The sequence below is a fragment of the Panthera leo genome, chromosome B4 (genome assembly GCF_018350215.1).
Source record: "Panthera leo isolate Ple1 chromosome B4, P.leo_Ple1_pat1.1, whole genome shotgun sequence".
Taxonomy (NCBI): domain Eukaryota; kingdom Metazoa; phylum Chordata; class Mammalia; order Carnivora; family Felidae; genus Panthera; species Panthera leo.
The window spans coordinates 28166244-28190231 of NC_056685.1; the positions used below are offsets into that span (position 1 = coordinate 28166244).

Sequence of the window (23988 nt, forward strand, 5' to 3'; positions counted from 1 at the left end):
TGGATTGTTTTTCAGGTGTTTAATTTGGTCAGTTCTTTATAGATTTTGGATACTAACCCTTTATCCGATATGTCATTTACGAATATCTTTTCCCATTCCGTCGGTTGCCTTTTAGTTTTGCTGATTGTTTTCTTAGCAGTGCAGAAACTTTCCATCTTGATGAGGTCCCAATAGTTCAGTTTTGCTTTTAATTCCCTTGCCTTTGGAGATGTGTCAAGCAAGAAATTGCTACGGCTGAGGTCAAAGAAGTTGTTGCCTGTGTTCTCTTCTAGGGTTTTGATGGTTTCCTCTCTCACATTGAGGTCTTTCATCCATTTTGAGTTTATGTATGGTGTAAGAAAGTGGTCTAGTTTTATTCTTCTGCATGTTGCTGTCCAGTTCTCCCAGCACCATTTGCTAAAGAGACTTTTTTCCATTGGATACTCTTTCCTGCTTTGTCAAAGATTAGTTGGCCATACATTTGTGGGTCTAATTCTGGGGTCTCTATTCTATTCCATTGTTCTATGTGTCTGTTTTTGTGCCAATACCATACTGTCTTGATGATTACAGCTTTGTAGTAGAGAATGGAGTCTGGGATTGTGATACCTCCTGATTTGGTTTTCTTTTTCAATATTACTCTCTCTGGCTTTTCAGGGTCTTTTGTGGTTCCATACAAATTTTAGGATTGTTTGTTCTAGCTTTAAGATTTCCAGTGCAACTTTGATTGGGATTGCATTGAATGTGTATATTGTATTGACATTTTAACAATATTTGTTCTTGGAATTTATGAGCATGGAATGTTTTTCCATTTCTTTGTGTCTTCTTTAATTTCCTTCATAAGTTTTCTATAGTTTTCAGCATACAGATCTTTTACATCTTTAGTTAGGTTTATTCCTAGGTATTTTATGGTTCTTGGTTCAATCATGAATGGGATAAATTTCTTGATTTCTCTATCTGTTGTTTCATTATTGGTGTATCGAAATGCAACTGATTTCCGTTCATTGATTTTGTACCCTGAGACTTTGCTGAATTTATGTATCAGTTCTAGCAGCCTTTTGGTGGAGTCTTTTGGGTTTTCCATGTGAAGTATCATGTTGTCTGTGAAAAGTGAAAGTTTGACTTCTTTGCCAATTTTAATGCCTTTTATTTCATTTTGTTGTCTGATTGCTGATGCTAGGACTTCCAACACTATGTTGAACAACAGTGGTGAGAGTGGACATCCCTGTTGTGTTCCTGATCTTGGGGGAAGGCTCTCAGTATTTCCCCATTGAGGATGATATTAGCTGTGGACTTTTCATAAATGGCTTTTATGATGTTTAGGTATGTTCCTCTATCCCGACTTTCTTGAGGATTTTTATAAAGAAAGGATGCTGTATTTTGTCAGATGCTTTTTCTGCATCTATTGACAGGATCATATGGTTCCTATCCTTTTTTTTATTAATGTGATGTGTTACATTGATTGATTTGTGAATATTGAACCAGCCTTGCAGCCCAGGAATGAATCCCACTTGATCATGGTGAATAATTCTTTTTATATGCTGTTGAATCTGATTTGCTAGTATCTTGTTGAGAATCTTTGCCTCCGTGTTCATCAGGGATATTGGCGTATAATTCTCCTTTTTTTTTGTGGGGTCTCTGTCTGGTTTGAGAATCAAGGTAATGCTGGCTTCATAAAATGAGTCTAGAAGTTTTCCTTCCCTTTCTATTTTTTGAAACAGCTTACGAAGGATAGGTATTAACTCTGTTTTAAATGTCTGGGAGAATTCCCGTGGGAAGCCATCCGGCCCAGGACTCTTATTTGTTAGGAGATTTTTGATAACTGATTCAATTTCTTCACTAGTTATGGGTATGTTCAAATTTTCTGTTTCTTCTCACTTGAGTTTTGGTAGTGTGTAGGTGTTTAGGAGTTTGTCCATTTCTTCCAGATTGTCCAGTTTGTTGGCATATAATTTTTCATAGTTTTCTGTAATAATTGTTTGTGTTTCTGAGGGATTGGTTGTGATAAGTCCCATTTTCATTCATGATTTTATCTATTTGGGTCCTCTTTTCTTTTTGAGAAGTCTGGTAGGGGTTTATCAATTTTGTTTATTTCTTTATTTATTTTTTCCAAAAAACCAGCTCTTAGTTTCATTGATCTGTTCTACTGTTTTTTTGGGGGGGAATTCTATATTATTTATTTTTGCTCTGATCTTTATTATTTCCCTTCTTCTGTCCTTGGGATTTCTTTGCTATTCTGCTTCTAGTTCCTTTAGGTGTGCTGTTAGATTTTGTATTTGGGATTTTTCTTGTTTCTTGAAATAGGCCTGGACTGCAATGTATTTTCCTCTTAAGACTGCCTTTGCTGCATCCCAAAGAGTTTGGATTGTTATATTTTCATTCTCATTTGTTTCCATATATTTTTAAATTTATTCTTTAATTGCCTGGTTGACCCATTCATTCTTTTGTAGAATGTTCTTTAACCTCTATGCATTTGGAGGCTTTCCAACCATTTTCCTATGGTTGATTTCAAGTTTCATAGCATTGTGATCTGAAAATGTGCATGGTATGATCTCAATTCTTTTATATTTATTGAGAGCTGTTTTATGACCCAGTATATGGTCTGTCTTGGAGAATGTTCCTTGTGCACTTGAGAAGAATGTGTATTCTGCTGCTTTAGGATGAAAAGTTCTGAATATATCTGTTAAGTCCATCTGGTGCAGTGTATCATTCAGGGCCATTGTTTCTTTGTTGATTTTTTGCCTAGATGATTTGTCCATTGTTGTAAGTGGAGTATTAAAGTCCCCTGAAGTTACCACATTCTTACCAATAAGATTGCTTATGTCTGTGATTAATTGTTTTATATATTTGGGTGCCTTCGAATTGGGTGCATAAACACTTATAATTGTTAGCCTTTCTTGATGGATAGACCCCATAATTATGATATAATGCCCTTCTTCATCTCTTGTTAACAACCTTTAGTTTAAAATCAAGTTTGTCTGGTATAAGTATGACTACTCCATCTTTCTTTTGACTTCCAGTAGCATGATAGATGGTTCTCCATCCCCTCACTTTGAATCTGAAGGTGTCCTCAGGTCTACAATGGGTCTCTTGTAGACAGCAAATAGATGGGTCTTGGTTTTTTTAATCCATTCTGATAACCTATGTCTTTTGGTTGGAGCATTTAGACCATTTACATTCAGTATTATTATTGAAAGGTATGAATTTAGAGTCATTGTGTTAGCTGTAGGTTTCATGCTTGTAGTGATGTCTCTTGTCCTTTGTGGTCTTTACACCATTCCACTCACAGAGTCTCCCTTATGATCTCTTGTAGGGCTGGTTTAGTGGTGATGAACTCCTTCAGTGTTTGTTTGTATGGGAAAACCTTTATCTCTTCTTCTATTTTGAATGACAAGCTTGCTGGATAAAGGATTCTTGGCTGCATATTTTTCCTATTCAGCACATTTAATATTTCCTGCCACTCCCTTCTGGCCTGCCAAGTTTCAATATATAGGTCTGCTACTACCCTTATATGTGTACCCTTGTAGGTTAAGGCCCATTTGTCCCTAGCTGCTTTCAGAATTCTCTCTTTAGCTTTGTATCTTGCCAGATATGCCAGACATATCTTCTGATATGTCATGCAGAAGATCGATTCCTGTTGTGTTTGAAGGGTGTTCTCTGTGCCTCCTGGATTTCAGTGTCTGTTTCCTTCCCCAGATAGGGGAAGTTCTCAGCTATGATTTTTTCAAGCACACCTGTGGCCCCTTTCTTCTTCTTCTTCTTCTGGAACTCCTGTGATACAGATGTTATTACGTTTCATTGAATCACTCAGCTCTCTAATTCTCCCCTCATGGTTTAGAATTTTTTTACTCTCTTTTTCTCGGCTTCCTCTTTTTCCATAATTTTATCTTCTAGTTCACTTATTCTCCCCCCGCCTCTTCAGTCTTCACTGTCACCGCCTCTAGTTTTTGCATCTCATTTACAGCATTTTTTAATTCATCATGACTATTTTTTAGTTCCTTGATCTCTGTAGCAATAGATTCCCTGCGGTCTTCTATGCTTTTTTCAAGCCCAGTGATTAATCTTACGACTATTATTCTAAATTCTTGTTCAGTTATATTGTTTATATCTGTTTTGATCAATTCTTTAGCTTTCATTTCTTCCTGGAATTTATTTTGAGGAGAAATCTGGTTGGTTTTTTTTTTTTTTTTTCATTTTTGCTAGTTTTCTGTCCCTTATGTGCTTTAAAAGCTTGTTATGTGTCCTGCACCTGTGAACACTACTATATTAAAGGTGGGTCATAACTGTCCAAGGCCTGGCCCTTCAGGAGGTGCTTTTTGGAGTGTGTTATTTGCTCTCTGTTGTTATGAGTCTCTTTGCTTTTATCTCCCTAAATAGTGATGCTTTAGACCCTCCACCAGGTGTGCTTTGATTTGTTCATTGAAGTAGCCCTGGAAAACTGTTAAATAAACAAACAAATAAAAATGAAGACAAAAACAAAAAACAACAAAGACAAGAAACAAAAACAAAAGCCAGCAGCAGCAGCAAAACAACAGGGTGGGGGCAGTGTTGATGGAAAAGGCCTTATCCCCTACAAAGAGAGAAATGACAGGGATGTGGAAAAAGAAAAGAAAAGAAAGTTGACCTGGCAGAGAAACTATGGCTTAAAACAGAGAGAGGAAAATAAAGAAGGAGATAGAGAAAAAGTATAAAGAGAACAGATTAAATATGTCTGCTTAAACAAACCAAGAACCAGAATAACCAGACTCGAGGAGGGAAGAAATAAGAACAGAAAAGGAAGAGAAAAAAATATGCATATATAATAATTGTCCAAGAATTAAATCTGGAAATGCAAAACCGCTGGGTGCCTGGGAACCGGTGGCAGCACTGGTCTGGAAGAGGGGCTGTATGGTTGGTTAGGGTCAATCTCGCTCTTGTAAATAGCAGTTACCAGGCCCGGAGGGGCGTGGATTGGTGTAGGTGGGTCCCGCCTCCACTGTGGGCCCGCTGTTCCCTGAAGCCCACCTTGATGGTGATGGGGAGAAAAATGGCAACACCCCAGTCTCTTCTCCATGGACAGGGTGTCCCAAACCTCTCTGTTCAGACTGTCCTCACAGTGCCACAGGGGCAAACAAGGTGGTTTGTACTGCTCCACCGACTCCCGCACCTCCCTGGCACTCCGCTGGGATTTAAACCCCGATGTTTTAAAGGGTCCCGCTCGAGCACCCCGGTTCCAGGGAAGTGCTGCTCCGCGCCACCGATATATGGCCTCTGGCTGGCGGGCACAGGCAGTCTTTGCCCTTTAGACGGTTATGTACCTTCTTCCTCTAGTACTCCAGGGAGGGGATCGCTTTCTCCCACTGCGGACTGTGCCTCTGAACTAGTTACTGATCCCGGGGCTGGCTCCCCTCCTCCCCAGGTGCACGAACAGGGCAGTTGACCTCCGTCCCGAGGTAGCCCCGCAGTTAGAGATTGGATCTTTGTCCGTCCTGCGCCCTGGTTTTTCTCTTGTCTCGATAAAGTCCTACACTTCCCCAGCATCTCTTTCATTTCCCTCTGTCTTTCCTCAGAAGGGGATCCCTCCAGTCCATGCCTACGCAACGCATTTTATCTCTCCTAGTTCACAATCCTGCACCTATGGCCTGCCAGGTTATCTTCATGGGTCCCTGGAGACCTCTGTTTCACTCTGCAGCCCCTACTCTTGGAATTCAAAGTCCTTTGGCCTCAACACTGCTGTGTTGCAAGGACGAGGGAACTTCAGGTCCACCTACTTCTCCACCTTGTTGGATCTTCCTTTCTCTAGTTGTTTCTAAATTATGGCACTACGTTAGTCTGACATATATGGAAGAATGTTAGAAGTACAGCAGTCTGTTATTTTTAAAATATTTGTCATGTCTTTTTCCTAAGAGAGATTTTATCTTTCTTTTCTACCATGCAGATGAGTATGTGTTTGATCAGAATGAGACATAGCTAAGCCTGTGTTAATGGCATAGTATAAACAGAATTTTCTCTCCAGGGGGGAAAAAAAGCATTTTTATGCCTGAAAATATGTTGAAATATGGCCTTAGCCTGTGGCTTTCATCAACACATGCCACGATTATCACCTGACCAGAATCAAAGACCTGCAGGTTAAGTATGTCCCCTCCTCTTTTCTCTTTCCCTTCATCCCTCCCTCAGTGTCTTCCCCTGTGAGGCCCAACCTGCTGTTCGGAGCTACAGTAAACAGTGCTTGGCAGGGTTCTTATTTCTAAAGCATTTAGATGATCTAGCTCTTACCTTAATGACTGAAGTTGAGATTGTATTATTGCTCTTTTTTGGAACTGTATTCATCTAATTTATTTAATTCTTTATTATAATTGTACATTACTTAAGAAACATGTTTACATGGGAGTTTAATTAGTGCAGTTGATATGGTACTATATGCAGGCAAGTGCTAACAATAGTATGTTATGTGAAAGTCTTTAAAGGTTTGTTGACTATAATGATGATACTACCCTATGGTGTACTGTCTGTTATATTGCAATGAGATTCTAATGGTTAAAATTTCTTATTCATTTGAAAATGTTTTAGTGGCATTTTGCTAAGTATAGAATGCCAGGGCCCCAGAATAGGCTAGACACAAAACTACAAATTTAAGAATATTTATCATTTGTGCAACAATTTTCAGTCAGGAGGCTTTGTACATAGTAGTTAAAGTGTCTGAGCTGTGGAATCAGGCACACCAGGATTTGAGTCCAGCTCTATAACTTAATAGCTAAATAACCTCAAACAGGTTGTGCTACTCTGGGATGTTGTTGTTGTTGTTGTTGTTGTTGTTGTTGTTGTTGTTGTTTTGGTCTATAAAAGGGAGAGATGTAACAATACCAACTTCTTAGGAATTGTAAAGATTGAGCATGAAGATGATGATGATGATGATGATGATGATGACGATAGCAGATACTTCTATAGTCTTTATTGTGTGCCAGACACTGATCTAAGCACAATACATTTTTAAATCATTAGACCCTCACAACCACCTTATGCAGTGGATACTGTTATATCTGCATTAAATGTTAGCAAGTAACACCAACAAGAACTACCACCAAGAAGTCACTGTGTCCTTAACCACGTTCTAGTCACAACAGGAATGCATAGAAAATATTACCATTTTAATTTTTTTTAATTTTTATTTTTGAGAGAGAGAGAGTGTGTGAGCAGGGGAAAGTCAGAGAGAGAGAGAGAGAGAGAGAGAGAATCTGAAACAGGCTCCAGGCTCTGAGCTGTCAGCACAGAGCCTGAGGAGGGCCACAAACTCACAGACTGAGATCATGACTTGAGCTTAGTCAGATGGTTAACCTACTGAGCCACCCAGGAGCCCCCCCAAGTATTACCATTTTTCTATAGAAATTTAAATTCATATTGTATATTGTTAATTATATTGAAAGATTTTTAAAACTGTTTACCTTTTCCAATCCCTTTATCTTTGTTTTCTTGAAATGTTATTATTTTAATTAAAACTCAGAACTAAAAGGTGATAATCACCTGTTTGTTAAGAATATGCCGCCACACTTTAGGGGCGCCTGAGTGGCTCAGTTTGTTAAATGTCCAACTTGGGCTCAGGTCATAATCTCGTGGTTTGTGAGTTCAAGCCCTGCGTGTCAGGCTCTGTGCTGACAGCTCGGAGCCTGGAGCCTGCTTTAGATTCTGTGACTCCCTTTCTCTCTCTGCCCCTCTCCCACTCATGCTCTGTCTCTCTGTCTCTCAAAAATAAATAAATAAAAACATTTTTTTTTAATTTTTGAAAAAAGAATATTCCAAACTTTAGATAAACTATATTTTATTATATTTTTTAGCCAAAGATTTAAAAGTATAGAGGAATGGAGATTGATGGACAGACAGTTGAGGTAACGAACATTTTCATTGGCTACTAGGATTTATCAGGGCCTGCATTATTCTTTATGCTTTTTGTGCTGAGGCTCTATTTTTAAAATTAATTCTGTAGATCAACAAAAGGATGGATCCAGAAACAAAGGGAAGCTTACCTATTTTCTAAGTTACACCAATCAGTATAAACCATTTTTACTGCTTTTTCTCTCAGCTAAGTAACTGTGAAGCAGAAGATAGTAAGAAGCCTTGGAAAATAGTTATTGGTCTTTTTTCCATCTTAGCCAATAAAATATAGTGTTTTTTTTTTTTTTTTCAAGTTCTATGCCACATATTCAAAACATGCTTTGGGAAAATTCCCAAGATAAGCATAAACTACATGCAGTCTTTGTGGTTTGGGGTATTTGACTTACAATCTTCCATACCAAATGGCAGCTCATACTGGGGGGGCAAGAAGGAGTTTTGCTAGAGTCCTAGAAAGTGACAGATGTTCTTGAAGAGTACTTAGGGCTACAGCCAACCCAGGCAGAATAAAACAGGGTGAAAGAACCCAAGTAAGAAGAACTTAGTGTGGCTCAGAGTAAAAGGAACTTAGTGAAACTATAAGGCATGCAAGCAAATATTTGAACAAAAATGCATACATATCTTAAAGACTAATTATAGGGTAATTTTCAAGCCCTAAATCCTCTAAATGTAAATGTATGGTTGGACAATCCACAGCTAACAAAATTGTAATGATAGAACTGTACTACAGTATTAAAGCAAGAATAACACCCGTGGCCAACCAAAGACACTGAAGAATCACTAAACCTTCTCTTCACAAAATAGCATTTCAACTATCCATGTCCAAGCATAGTGACAGCTTTGGAACAGCCTTTAAGAATCATTCCCTTTATCCCCACATACAGTTGCACAATTTACTTTCCTCATTGTGTGGCTGGAGTACAAGGAATTCCCCATGTTTCCGTATCTATTTAATACGTTTTCCCTTTGACTCAGCACTTCCATCTCTACTAATATATCTGACAAATGAATTTAAGGAATGGCCAATGTAAAGATATATTTACAAGAAAGTTTATTATGACATTGTCACTAATGCTTAATCATCACTTGGAAACATAAACTTTATCAGTATAGGTGATTGGTTAAATTCTGTCTGTACAATGAAATGAGAACAAGAGGAAAATGAGAAAGCCTCACATATACTTAAATAGAAGAATTTCCAAGATATGTTAAGTGACAATAAACGAGGTAGGGAACAGTATAATGTGATTCCATATGTGTGTATTTAAAGATGCATAACACACTTATATAGAGAATTTACATTAAATATATATGTATATAAGGTGAGGTCAGCATTTCAATTAAATAGGATAAAGTATATAAAGTGATTGTGTATCATGCCTATTTCATGCATAGATAAATTAATAAAATTTGCTGTTACTGTTATCTTTACAGTGAGTCAAGGAAGGAAAATTTGGGGGAGGGAGCTTTTACTAGTTTTACATGTTTATGTTATCTGAATTCTTGTGAACTGAACATGTATTACATTTATAATGAGATTAGAAAGTGGCTTGCTCTTGGGAAAAAGTTGGAAAAATGTGTTCACACTAAAGTATTAATAACACAACAAAACTTGATATATTTCTTCTGACAAGATACTGAAGAATTTCTAATGTGGGGGAAAGGGTAACTCTAGTACTCTTTGGAGCAGAGGTGTCTTCCTGAGATTTATAAAAGCAGTTTTGGAGATTTTTTCTTATTCCTTCTCACCTTGACATATGTATCCACTTCTGATTGTATTTCTTTCTTCTTGTTGTCAGGTGTGTGTGTGTGTGTTTATATGAGAAGGGGGTATATATGCATATCATTTATACATTCAGGTTATTAACTTCTTTCAAGAATGGTTGGAAATTTTAAGGAAGAAATTGAAAGAATAACTGAAAGTAATTATTGCTTAGTTATCTAAACAAAGCAAAGATTTCTTTTTCTCCCTTCCAGTCTTTGCTTAGCAAATAAGAATCACCTTGCAAACAATTGAAAAGAGGCATTCCAGTGACCATACCCAATGTGGTACTAAATAATTTATCCCAGTAGAGTGATTATTACAAGGATTCTGAAGGAAGAATATTGACTATACTATATTATTTGTTTTAGAGAATTTTATTCTCAACTGTTACTTATGGTTCTATGAGCTGTGGTCATTCCAAATACTTACTTATCTTCATAATGTTGGTGTTAAATTTTACTGACATTCATTAAAGATATGGAAAGGGTGGCCATTTGAAAGCTTTTGAATGCCAGTTATTTTTTTCTAAAATTACAGACTTACGTACAAACATTACTTGAATCATGCCTTATGCAGAATTTGGCTAAATTGATTTGGTAGATTCTTTCTGAATTCAGTGTGGGATTAATATGAAATGCATAGGCCCAATTGACAGCTTAAACATGTCTTTCTTATGGTAAATTTGGTGATGGACTATTGACTTATTAGAAAAGATGAACTCTTTTCTTAATTTTAATGCCTTAAAGATTTGAGGCCCGAATTGTACATAAGGCGTATCACATAGGATAAACTCATTATGGCAGGAGAGAATACTTGATGTAGTGTTAGAGCCCAGTATATAGAACTGTACTGCTAGAGTTCAAATCCTGGCCCTACTTCTTCCTGGCTATATGATCTTGGACAAGGTACCTACCTTCCTAGGTCTTGGTTTCTATTTTTGGTTTCAGGGTTATAAGTAGTAGACAGCAGGTAGATACTGTTTCATAGCGTTGCTAGAAGGTTGTAAGAATAAATGAGTTACTATTTATAGAACACTTAAACGAAGTCCTTTTTAAAATTTCTTTTTACTGAGGTATGAAAACTGATTTTTATGCTAGTTGGTTTTGATTATTTGTTTCTTGTTTGTATTACAGTTACAAATTATAACACTGTGGTAGAAACAAATTCAGATTCGGATGATGAAGACAAACTCCATATTGTGGAAGAAGAAAGTATCACAGACGCAGCAGACTGTGAGGGTGGCCTGCCGGGAGATGACCAGCCCACAGACCAGACAGTGTTACCAGGGAGCAGCGAGAGAGAAGGCGATGCTAAGAGCTGCTGGGACGATGACGGTGGGTTTAATGTTTTGTGTAATATTCTGGCCTCTTGAGTCTTTAAAAAATATATCTTAACTGAAAAGACAACTTTGATGAAAAGTTTGAAATGGTCTCTGAATTTGTCTATTAAATTCAATATAAGGTATCCTCTTACTTACCAGAAAGTAGATCATGAAACAGAATAATAAAGCTATTCTGATTATTTGTACAATATAAATAATATATTGAGGTCTAGTAGTTTTTTTTTAAACCAGAATCCAGCTTTCCATATACTGTGGATATAATTGAACCTACCTTTAATTTCATATGGTGACTTCAAATGAAGAATCTACTTAGAAACCTACAGATTGTATTTTGGTACAGTAAAATTATAACATAACTCAACAAAAATCCACAAAACAGATAAATCACGGGAGTATTTTTAGTGTTTGAAAGCTTCTCACTCTCCCTCCTTCTCCCTGTTCTTTCCCCCTTCTTCCATTTCCCTATATGTATCAGAATCCTGTAAGTACTGTGATTCTTTCATTTGCTGTAGATTTTTACTTAAGTAAAATTTTTACTTTTACTAAACTAAAGCACGGGTGAGTGGAAGGATTAGTGACAGTCACTCTAAGAGAGAGAGTCTCTCTGCTTAACTTACATTGAATGTTTAACATTCTTCCTCATCTGTCAAATGAAGAAAGTGGACTATATAGTCTTTTCTTTCAGATCTAAAATTCCTCCTCTCTACTTTTCCTAATAACCTAATTAAATTATTTACCCTGTCTTGCCAGGATTTAAACAACAGTTGTATAAAAACAGAAGAATGTGGAAATGGCACATATTGTGAATTAGAGGGGTTGGAGATCAGGAATAGGGGCATTGGCAAAGGCAAAGAGCATGCAAGTGATCATATTCAAGGTCAGTCAGAGGAGAAGCCTCCCCGGCAAGAGTTCACATTTGGGGAGGTCATCTAAATAAGATATTAAAACCCAGGCTAGGAATTCTGGAGAAATGAATCAGATTTGCAGGTCAAAGAGTCTGGATACTCTGGTGGAAGCTTAGATAAAATATGGATCTAATAGTAGCACAGAGGACCAGTAGTTAAGATTTCTACAACAGGATATATTTATAGCTGGCAAAGAAATTTTTTTTGAAGTTTACTTATTTTTGAGAGAGACAGAATTAGCATGAGTGGGGGAAGGGCATGGAGAGAGGGAGGGAAAGAATCTGAAGCAGGCTCTGAACTGTCAGCACAGAGCCTGATGCAGGGCTCCAGAGCCTGATGCAGGGCTTGAACTCATGAAACTGTGAGATCATGACCTGAGCCAAAACCAAGAATCAGAGGCTTAATCAACTGAGCCACCCAGGGGCCCCAGGAACTTTTGAAATCATGTAACCAGCCCCCTCATTTTATAGCATTAAGCAGATTCTGCAAGAATGGGATTGCAAACTTGAATAAGACTGTCTCTGTATTGCTTATAGTTTAATGAGTGAGAAGGATAAATAAGTCACAAATTCATTACAGTTTGATGTAGGTATAAATTTAAAGTTCTGTGGAAACATTAAGCAGGAATGTTCAAATCAGAGAGAGGAAGTTAAGTCTTAGAAGAATTTCTGAGTGAAGCAGTGCTGGTCTTGAGTTATAAAGGACAAGTAGAGGTTGATTTGGTAAAGGAGAAGGAAAAGAAGGTGTTTCAAAACAGAAGAAACAATATACATGGATCCATAAAGGTTTGAACAAGTAGTGTTTGCAGAAAGTGAGGTCAGAGGCATAAACAAAGACTGTGAAGGGTGATGTGTGCTAAGTCAAGGAATTTGAACTTTACCCTAGAAGCTAGCTATGAGAACATCATTGATACGCAGTTTAGAAATAAGTCTGATAGCAATATGGAAAAGAATTTTGGAGGGAGAGAGTCTAGAGACCAGTAGCACCTTCAGTAAGGAGGCTATGACAATGAAGGAAAGATGAGACTTTATAACTAAGGAAATGGCCCTTGGAATGCGAATGAAAGGGAGAGATTTAATAGGAATGTAGAAGGTATATAAGATTTGGCTTGTTCTGTGTGGAAGGTAACAGAAGGACTGACATCTCCTAGACTTCTGGAAAGTAAAACCCGGAGAAATTAAATTGCTGACTTATTATCACAGCTCATTAATGGCAAAGCTGTTACTTCTTGTTAAACTATAATACTGAACTCAGAACTTCTGGGAGCAAGGATTTCTTACATGTTTTGTGTCTGGGGCCAGAATTGATCCATTGGTATAGTTGATCCAAAGTGTTAATATGGAAACAAGAAACAAAAAACAATGATTTTTCTGGAAAAGAGGGAGATAAAAGAATGAGATAGAGGGGAGGAAAGAAAGATGAAAAATCAATGAAGAGGTTTTGTGTCTGAAAATGTGTTGGGATAAGTTATTTGAACTAACTCTCTCACTGAAAATAACTAATGGTGCTAGATTTAAAATGAATACGTAAATCTTCTTGAAAGCTTTAAAAGAGCTAACTGGATAGTGAGACATTAACAGATCAAAATCTATGTGAAAACAGGAACCCATAGAGGTAAGCAGAGCACTGCATAGAAGACTCCTTGGCCTCAAGGACATTTGCCCAACCAGGGTAATGTAAGATGTGGTTTTCAGGCTCTGAGAAGAAACAAAGCCTAGGACCACCTAAGAGTTTAATACCCACGTTTAATAACAGATCCTCCCCCAGTATGAATTATAGCAGATCCTCCCCCAGTATGAATTACATCTTGACGTTATGATGCACTATGGTGAGCTCAGAGTAAACCCTCCTTCCTCAGGAGTTAGCAAGCAAAACTGCCTTGGCCAGGGGTCGGGGGAATGCAGGATTGTCTCTGACAAGGAGTAACCCAGCTGTCCTACAGTGATTTACAGCTTAAATTCACATTACTGTATAGCCTAATAAATCTCAAGCCATAACTGAATTTAAAGTAGATACTTTAAAGTATCTATGCTGATACTTCTAGGTGCCAAGAAGAAGCAAATTCAGATCTGTTGGAAGAACATACCTTTAAACTAGCACTATAGAAATCTTCCAAGTAAGTTACCAAGAAAACAGCAACATGAGTGATAATTATCAGAAACAAAAGGAAGCAGAAACTCACCCATAAAGACTGTAATTAGTAGTGAGTTATCTGAAAGAGATTATAAAATGATTGTCATTTTTCAAGAAAAAAATAGACAAATTTGAAATTGCCTGCTCTGATAGAATAAAATATAACCAATAGATTTTAAGAAGAACCAAATGGAACTAAAAATGAAAAATTAGAATAATATAAATTCCGATTCAAAGCATGGATTTTAACAAAAAGTAAACAGAATTGAAGAAAGAATTAAAGAATTGGAAAATGGGGAAATTATACTAAATACAACTCAGAAATAAATATAGAAAAAAACACACACACACACAAACAGGATAAGAAACATGAAGAATAGAATGAGAAGGTCCAATATATATCTTAATTCTAGGAGAAGAGAGAATGAAATGAGAAGCAGCAATATTTGAAGAGATAATCGCTGAGACTTTTTCAGAATTGGTGAAAGTCACAAGACCATAGACTCAAGAAGACCAGTAAATCTCAAGAAGTATAAATAAGTCTACCCCCTATTCACATTATGGTGAAATTGCAGAACATGTAAGACAAAAGAACACTCTTAAAAGTAAATTTGAAAAAGTCAGATCGTGTTTAAGAAAGTGGCAGTTAGGCTGACAGCTGAATTCCTAGTAACCACAATGGAAGCTGGGCAGTAAAATATGCCTGCGAATACTGAATTCTATACTTAGCAAAGATTTCTTTTATGAAAGGAGGTGAAATAAGGTAATGATTTCAGACAAGTTTGAAAACAGAAAATTTGTTATCAGTAGACCCTTATTAAGGCAAATTTTAAAGAATGTATTTTAGACATGAGGAAACAAATCCTTGATAGATCTGATATGTAAAAACAGAGATTACAAATATATGGAAAAAATAGATAGACGCATAGTATTTCCTATGAAAATGCTTTAAAAAGTGGATGTGACTAAATTTCAGATGACATCAACTTTTAACGCTTGAAAGCATTATTATAGATAATAGGATCACTTTATAATAATGAAAGATTAAGCGAAATCACTTAACAGATGAACATAGGGAAAGGGAAGAAAAAATAAGATAAAAACAGGGAGAGGAAAACCATAAAAGACTCTTAAATACAGAGAACATACTGAGGGTTGATGGGGATCGGGGGGTGGTGGAGTGGATTAAATGGGTGAACAGCATTAGGGAGGGCACTCTTCGGGATGAGCACTGGGTGTCATGTGTAAGAGATGAATCACTGGTTCTACTCCTGAATCCAAGACTACACTGTATGTTAACTAATTTGAAAATAAAAAATAATAATAAAGATTAAATTCCCTAATAAAATATTATTTTAAATGTGTGTGTACCGAATAATAAGCCCTCAAACATATAGAAAGGGAAATAGACGATGTACAAGAAGAAAAACACAAATCTAGTCATTGTGGATGATTTAACACCTCAGTTGGTCATTGATTGAATAATTACACAAAACCAGTGAGTAAGATATGAAAATATACATAAGGTGTATAAACAATGTACTTAGTAATTGCAAAATATTTTTCAACTATATGGAATATTCATAAAAAATTTTTAGAAGAAAACTTAGAACCTTAAGTAAATACTTTAGAAAAGGTTCTGGCTAAAAGTTAATGGGTTGGGCATCTATTTTTAAGAATTTAGAAAAAAGAACAGCTAAAAGATTTTCAAATGTAAAAACAAGAAAGTAATATAAAATTGAAAACAAACCTACCATGCAAAAGGTCAGCATAGGCAAAACTCTGTTCTTTGAAAACTATTAACAAACCTTTGACAAAATTGACAAGGAAAAAAAAGAGAATATACAAATAACCGAAATCAAGAATGAAAAACAGGACATAACTAAGATACTACAGACATTGACAAGGTAAAAGGGAGTATTGCAAACAACTGCATGCCAATAAATTTGAAAATATGGGCAAGATACTAGAAATTCTAACCAAAACTGGCTGGGGAACAACTGGAAAACTGTGTTATAAAACCTCTGAAGAAATTGAAATAATGGTCAAAAGTATTCCCACAAAGAGGGAGTGAAGATCTGGAACAACCAAAACTTGTCGTACATTGCTCATTGTAAGTGGTATGTCACTCTGGGACACAGTTTGGCACTTTATTATAAAATTAACTGTATGACCCAACGGTCCCACTCCTGGGTGTTTTTTCCTAGGGAAATCAAGACAGGTTTACACAAAAACTTGTACACTGGTGCCTAAAGAAGCTCTGTTCAAAACTGCCAAAAACAGGAAACAACCCCTTGTCCTTCAGCAGGTGAAAGGATAAGGAAACTATTGTACATCCGTATAATAATGGTCTACTACTTAGCAATAAAAAAGGAACAAACTATTAATATAAGCAACAATTTGGAAGAATCTCTGAGTCATTATGCTGAGTGAAAGAAGCCAGTCTCAAAAGGTTACAGACTTGAAAAATGATTCCATCTATTTGACATTTTCAAAAAGACCAACTGTATGTTGGGTAACAAGTCAGTGGTGCTAGGGGCTAGAGCATGGAGAGTGCGACTCTAAAGGGATAGTACTAGAGAATTTGGGGGGATGATGGAACAGTTCTGTATCCTGATTTTGGTAGTGGTTACATGAATCTGTACATGTGTTAAAATTCATAGAACCATACACCAAAAGGAAAAAAAGATTAAAATTTTCTGTGTGATCATTTATATATGTGTGTATGTGTGTGTATTTGGATATATGATATATATTATGTATATATCATATATGTATATATTATAAAATTTATATGTTTTTTTTTCTCTCCTGCAAAGAAAACTCTAGCCCAGGTGGCATCACTGGTAAGTTTTTCTAAACATTCAAGGGGATAGTAATTCCAGTTTTAGACCACTCTTCCAAAGCCTAGGGTAAATGGGAAGATTCCCCAACTCTTTAAATGAGGCTACCATAATCTTGATACCAAAACGAATTATAAGAAGGTAGAATTACAGACTCACTCAGTTGTATACAGGCACAATAATTAAGCAAAATATTAGTTATACAATACATATGTATGTAAATGTGTGAGATGCAGTTCAAAAATACCACAGTGAACAGACTTAATGAGAACAATCAAATATTCTTCTCAACAGACAGAAAACAAAGTTAGTACGTATGAATTTAGTACGTACGAACGGATATCATAAAAGCTAGTAAACTAGGAAAAGAGGGTACTTCCTTATTCTAATAAAGTATATTTCTATAAAATCTATCACAGACATTCTACTTAATGGCAAAATGTTGAAAACTTGTTTTGCAGTCAAGAACAAGGTAATGATTTCCACTGTCACCACTCTTTCCACACTTTCCACCACATTTTCCATCAGCCTTATATGAGAATTGCTACCCAGTGCAATTAGATCAGAAAATAAATTAATAAAGATAAGGATTAGAAAGGCAAAAACACAAAACTTATTATTTACAGATGATATAACTGTATAAAAAATGAATACAAATAGATCATCAGTAAGAACTATAAAATGAGAATAGTTGTGTTAAAACCACATATAAAAAATTATAAATTCTTATTAGAGGCATTAGCAAATATTTCAATAAATGGAGGTATAGGAGCGCCTGGGTGGCTCAGTCGGTTAAGCGTCCGACTTCAGCTCAGGTCACGATCTCACAGTCTGTGAGTTCGAGCCCCGCGTCGGGCTCTGGGCTGATGGCTCAGAGCCTGGAGCCTGCTTCTGATTCTGTGTCTCCCTCTCTCTCTGCCCCTCCCCTGTTCATGCTCTGTCTCTCTCTGTCTCAAAAATAAATAAACGTTAAAAAAAATTTAAAAAAAAAAAAAAAAAAAAAAAAAAAAAATGGAGGTATAAATTCATGGGTTAGAAGACTCCACTTTTTTTTAAGCTAAGATTTTTTTGAATTTCACTAGTTTTTCCATTAACATCCTCTTGTTCAGGATCCACTCCTGCCTAACTGCATAGTATTTAGTTATGTCTCTTCAGTCTCAGGAGACCAGCCTTTTACTGTTTCTCATGACCTTAAGGAGTAGTGGTCAGGTGTTTGTAGCATGTTTCTCAATTTAGGTTTGTCTAATATTTTTCTCATGATTATACTGAGGGTGTGGGATTTTGGAAAGAATAACACAATGGTAAAATACCCTTTTCATCACTTCATATCAGTGAGCAAATAATAGCCACAAGCCATCTCTTTGATTTTTTTCCCTACTAATTTATAAACTTTATTTTTTGTTGTTTTCTTCTTTTTTTATTCAAGTATAATTAACATAGAATGTTATATTACTTTGAAGTGTACAATATAATGATTCAGCAATTCATTCTGTTTCTCAAGACATTACTGTGACATTTAACCTGGCCTGTAAGAAAGAGCCAGGAGGCTCATGAGCAAAATGAAGGAGGGAGAGATTAGTAGAAATGAAGCCAGCAGATTAATGGAATGCCAGAACATTTAAAGGTCTTGTAAGCTATTAGGAATACTTTTATTTTTATTGAAATGTGAAGGCATTAGAAGAAGTTGAATAGAGTAGTGGTATAATTTTATTTTTATTTTAGAAGTATGACTTTGGCTGCTGTATTGAGGATAAACTATAGAAGGCAAGGGTAGGAGAAGGAAGACCAGTAAGGAGGTTATCACCATAATCTAAATTGGCAGTTTAAATTAGGAAGGTAGAAGTAAAGATTGTGAGAATGTATCAAATTCTGGTTATATTTTGAGTCTATAGGACTTACTGATGGACTAGATCAGGATTGAGAAGGAAAGAGGAGCTTAAGGTGATTCTGTGGTTTCCTCCATTTGATGGTTATGTTTGGAGGGGATCTAATTATCAGACATTTATGACTCTTAATCTTGTTGGAACCAGTCCCTGTATCTGTTTTTTATTCTGATTCTGTCATTTGTCATGTCCATGTCCCTCCTGTCATTCAGAAATGTGTTTGAGTAGGGCCAAGAACAGACGTTGTGGCATGGCACTAACTTTCTTCTATTGTCACCATTCTATAAATCACCACTTTTTGAATAAATTTATTTAGTTATTTTTAATCTGTCAATGGTGTCAAAAATAAATATCATATGATATCATGTCTCCTAGTAATACTGTCAAAAATGGATATGAGGCCAGTTTATATGACTTTTTTTCAGTGAACCCATTCTGGATGTTCATGATCATTTTTTTTAAACACACACACACACACACACACACACACACACACAGCCTTTATAATCTATTCTAGGAAACATTTGTAGGCTAGAAATCAAATATCTCTGATCTATAGTTTACAAAAGGAAATCAGAGGTGGAAGGTGCAAATTCAATGACATTTGTTCATCTCTCCTAATCTTCCATGTTCCCTCAAAGATCATAACCAGGTCAGTGATTTATTTTCAAATGCTTTTATATTTTCTAAAAATATTTTATATGAGCCAGGAGACCAAGTGTATAATGACTTATCTATCATGAGTTTTGATTCTGTTTTGCTTCATGAACTTATATTTTCTGGAAGAGAAAATCACAACTAATTCTTGTAGTTCTTGGCTACCCCTGGGATTTGAGCCTAAATGCTTTTGCATGACAGCTACGTATTGTCTTTCTAAACTTGATTTTGCACCACTCCCTTTGTCCACATTCATTCATTCCTTTGAATCTTTGTATATCCTGTTTTATCTGCCTGGCATTTCCTTCTCTTCCTTTTCTGTCACCTTCCTTTTCTGTCACCTTCTCTTCCTTCTGTCCTTTTCTGTCTTCTCTTCCTTTCCTTCTATTGCCTGAACTCCATAGACATAGTAAAATTAGCTTTCCAAAAATTGTTCATAGATTTTACACATTGTATTGTGATTGATCACTCTGTTTCACTAAAATAATGATTGAGAGCAAGAACTGTATCTCATTGATCTCTGTCTTTTACTACTAATACTTAATCCATATTATATCCTTAAATAAATCTCCTACACATGAGTGGATGAGTTAAGATGCTGTCCTTTTTTTATTTTTAATCTTCATTAATTATACCATCAACTTCAACAAAACAGTTCTTCCCCTTCTTGATTTCCTTAGCATTTTGAGAGCTTCAATTTTTTTTCACATTTTTTATCTTCTTGACACTATTTGGGTCTTACATTGTCTAAACTCATATGTTCATCCTTGATTATGTGACATTCTTTCTGTTCTCTGTATACTTTATATTCTTTGTATGCTTTTAAAATATGAGATACTTGGAAATTCCATCTGTGTGACCCTTTTCTTTCTTAAGAAACATTTCTTATATAAAATATGAATATAGATTAAGTTTTTGTGGCCCTATATAAGGCATCCAGGAAGAAATAAAACATAATCACATAATCCTTTATCAATTAAAAAAAACTATAGCAACTTCTTATAGAAAGATGGAGTAGATAATACTTTTTTTCTATTCCTTCTATTAAGTACAGCCAAAATCTCAACATTACATATAAAACATAAGATTCTGAAAGGTAGATAGAAGAAGACAGACATGCTAGGGACCAAAGGACCCAAGGAACAATACTGCAGTGAGTTCCCAGGGTTTTCTTTTTGTTTATGTACCCTCTTATACATCCCTCATAGATCATCCTGGTGCTGGAGAAGCCAATACACAAAAACCCCAACACCTCCCAGTAATGGGACAGTGCCTTCTTTCTCACAGGAAACCTGCTAAAACAGAAGATTTAAATAATATTGCATATCTTTGGCTCCTTATATAATAACTTACATGTCCAAGTTTGATTCAAAAATCATTTGTCATACCCAGAACCAGAAAAACTTCAACTTAAGTAGAAAAAACAGTAAACATACACCAATACTGAGGTGACAAAGATGTTAAATTACAATTCCATAATTGACACAGATCATCATGGAGTGCAGGCTTGATCAAAATGTTTCAGCAAACAATTATGAACATGCTTCAACTAAAAAAATACAGTCTCAGAATAAAAAAATGAAGATGAGAGAAGAACTAAATGAAATAGAGACCAAAAGACAGTAGAAAAGATCATTGAAACTAAGAGCTAGTTCCTTAAAAAGATTAACAAAATCAACAAGCCATTAGCTAGACTCACCAAGAAAAAAAAGAGGGCTCAAATAAATAAAATCAGAAAAGAAAGAAGTTACAACTAACACAAAGAACAACAAAGGATCATAAGAGAATACCATGAACAATTAAATACAACAAACTGGACAACCTAGGAGAAATGGAAAGCATATAATCTTCTAAGACTGAATCATAAAAAAAAAAAAAAAATAGAAAACCTAAATAGACCAAATATTAGCAAGGAGATTCAGTTAGTAATCAAAAAAAAACCCCAATAAACAAAAGTTCAGGACCAGATGGTTTCACTGGTGAATTCTACCAAACATTCAAAAAGAGTTAATATCTTTCTCAAATTATTCCAAAAAATGGAAGAGGGGAATGCTTCCAAATTTATTTTACAAAGCCAGCATTACCCTGATACCAACACCTGATGACACAACCAAAAAGGAAAATTATAGGCCAATATCCCTGATGAACGTAGATACAGAAATCCTCAACAAAATATTAGCAAACCAAATTCAATAATTCATTAAATACTGGGCTTTATTTCAGGACTGTGAGGATAGTTCAACATTCACAAACCACTGTGATATACCACATTAACAAAATGAAGACTAAAAAGTCAGTTGATCATCTCAATAATGCAGAAAAAGAATTGAAAAAATTCAGTGCCTATTTATAATAAAAACTCAAAAAAAGTGGATGTAGACAGAGTATACTTCAACATGATGAAGGCTATATATGATGAGCCCACAGCTAACATCACACTCAGTGATAAAAAGCTAAAATCTTTTCCCTTAAGATCAGGATTAAGCCAAGGATGCCCACTTTCACCACTGTATTCAACATAGTATTGAAAGTCTTAGCCAGAGCAATTAGGCAGGAAAAAGAAATAAAAGGCATCCAAATGGAAAGGAAAAAGTGTAACTGTCACTATTTGCAGACTACATGATTTTATATATAGAAAACCCTAAAGATTCAACCAAAAAACTTTTAGAACTAATAAATTCAGTAACGTTGCAGGGTACAAAATAAACATACAAAAATCTGTTGCATTTTTATATACTAACAATGAACTATTAGAGAAATTAAGAAAATAGTCCCCTTTGCAATTGCATCCAAAAAAAAAATACCTAGGAATAACTTTAACCAAGGAGGCGAAAGACTTGCACGCTGAAAACTAAAAGACATTAATAATAAAAGAAATTGAAGAAGACAACAATAAATGGGAAGCTATTTTGTGCTCATGAATTGGAAGAATTATTATCATTAAAATATCTATAGGCCCAAGCAATATACAGATTCAGTGCAATCCCTATCAAAGTTCTAATGAATTTTTCATAGAAATAGAACAAACCATCCTAAAATGTTTATGAAACCACAAAAGATCCCAGATAGCCTGAAAAAAAAAAAACAAAAACACAAAGCTAGAGGCATCATACTGCCTGATTTGAAACTATACTACAAAGCTTCAGGGATCAAAACAGTATGGTATGGGTATGAAAAACATACTCATAGATCAGTGAGACAGAAGAGACAGCCCAGAAATAAACTCACAGATAGATGGTCAATTAATTTACAAGAAAAGAGGCAATATTATACGGTGAGGAAAGGATAGTCTCTTCAATGAATGTTGTGGGGAAAACTTGACAGCCACACACAAAATAATGAAACTGGACCACTATCTTAAAATGACACAAAAATTAACTCAAAATGGATTGAAGACTTGATGTAAGATTAGAAACCATAAAACTCCTAGAAGGAAACCTAGGTGGTAAGCTCCTTGACGTTAGTCTCAATAATATCTATTTGGATATGATTCTAGAAACATACTTTTGTGACAACAAAAGCAAAAATGAACAAGTGGGATTATATCAAACTAAAAAGTCTCTACACAGTGAAGGAAACCATCAACAAAATAAAAAAGGAACCTGCTGAATGGGATAAGGTACTTGTAAATTATATATTCAATAAGGGGTTAATATCCAAAGTATATGAAGAACTCCTACAACTCAGTAGCAATAACAAAAAAGCAGTCCAATTAAAAATGGGCAGAGGATCTCAAGATGGGCCAATAGGCACATGAAAAGATGCTCAACAGTACTAAACATCATGGAAATGCAAATCAAAACCACAATAAAATATCACTTTATATACCTGTAAAAATAACTGTTATCAAAAAGACAAAAAATGTTTGTGAAGGATGTGAAGAAAAGGGAGTCATTGTTGGTGAGAATGTAATTTGGTGCAGCCACTATGGAAAACAGTATGGAGGTTCCTCAGAAACTTAAAAATAGAACTACCATAAAATCCAGTAATTCCACTTCTGGATATTTATCTGAAAAAAAGGAAAACACTAATTTGAAAAGATGTATGCATCCATAGGTTCATTGCAGCATTATTTACAATAGTAAAGATACTGAAACAATCTAAATGTCCATTGATAGATGAATGGATAAAGATGATGTGGTGTATCTATATGCAATAAAATACTACCCAACTATAAAAAAAAAAAAAGAATGACATCTTGCCATTTGTGACAACATGGATGAACCGTCAGAGTATTATGCTAAGTGAAATAAGTCAGACCAAGAAAGACAAACACCATATGATTTCACTTACATCTGGAATCTAAAAAACAAAATGAACAAACAAAACTCACAGATATAAGAAAAGTTTGGTGGTTTCTAGAGGGGAGAACAATGGGGGGTGTCATAATTGGTAAAAGAGATCAAGAGGGTACAGACTTGCAGTTATAAAGTAAGTAAGTCATAGGGATATAAGATACAACATGGGAACTATAGTCAGTGATGTATTATAAATTTGGAAGTTGCTAAGGAAGTAAATCTAAAAGTTCTTACCAAAAGAAAAAAGTTACAAATTTGCGTGATGACACATGGTAATTAGACTTAATGTTGTGGTCATTTCTCAATGTGATGATCATAGG

The 23988-nt window shown here is 35.5% G+C and overlaps 1 protein-coding gene across 6 annotated transcripts in view; it reads left to right on the forward strand.

The window, feature by feature from the left end:
- Positions 1-23988, forward strand: part of ZEB1 (zinc finger E-box binding homeobox 1) — a 198413-nt gene that overhangs the window by 124240 nt on the left and 50185 nt on the right. For 3 of the 6 annotated variants that reach the window (XM_042945249.1, XM_042945250.1, XM_042945252.1), the window contains exon 2: positions 10741-10941. In XM_042945249.1, coding sequence (XP_042801183.1) covers positions 10741-10941 — 201 coding nt within the window. Of the gene's footprint in view, positions 1-10740; positions 10942-16806; positions 16834-23988 lie in introns of those variants that run through there. The other 3 variants (XM_042945248.1, XM_042945251.1, XR_006204617.1) reach the window with 2 other exon arrangements.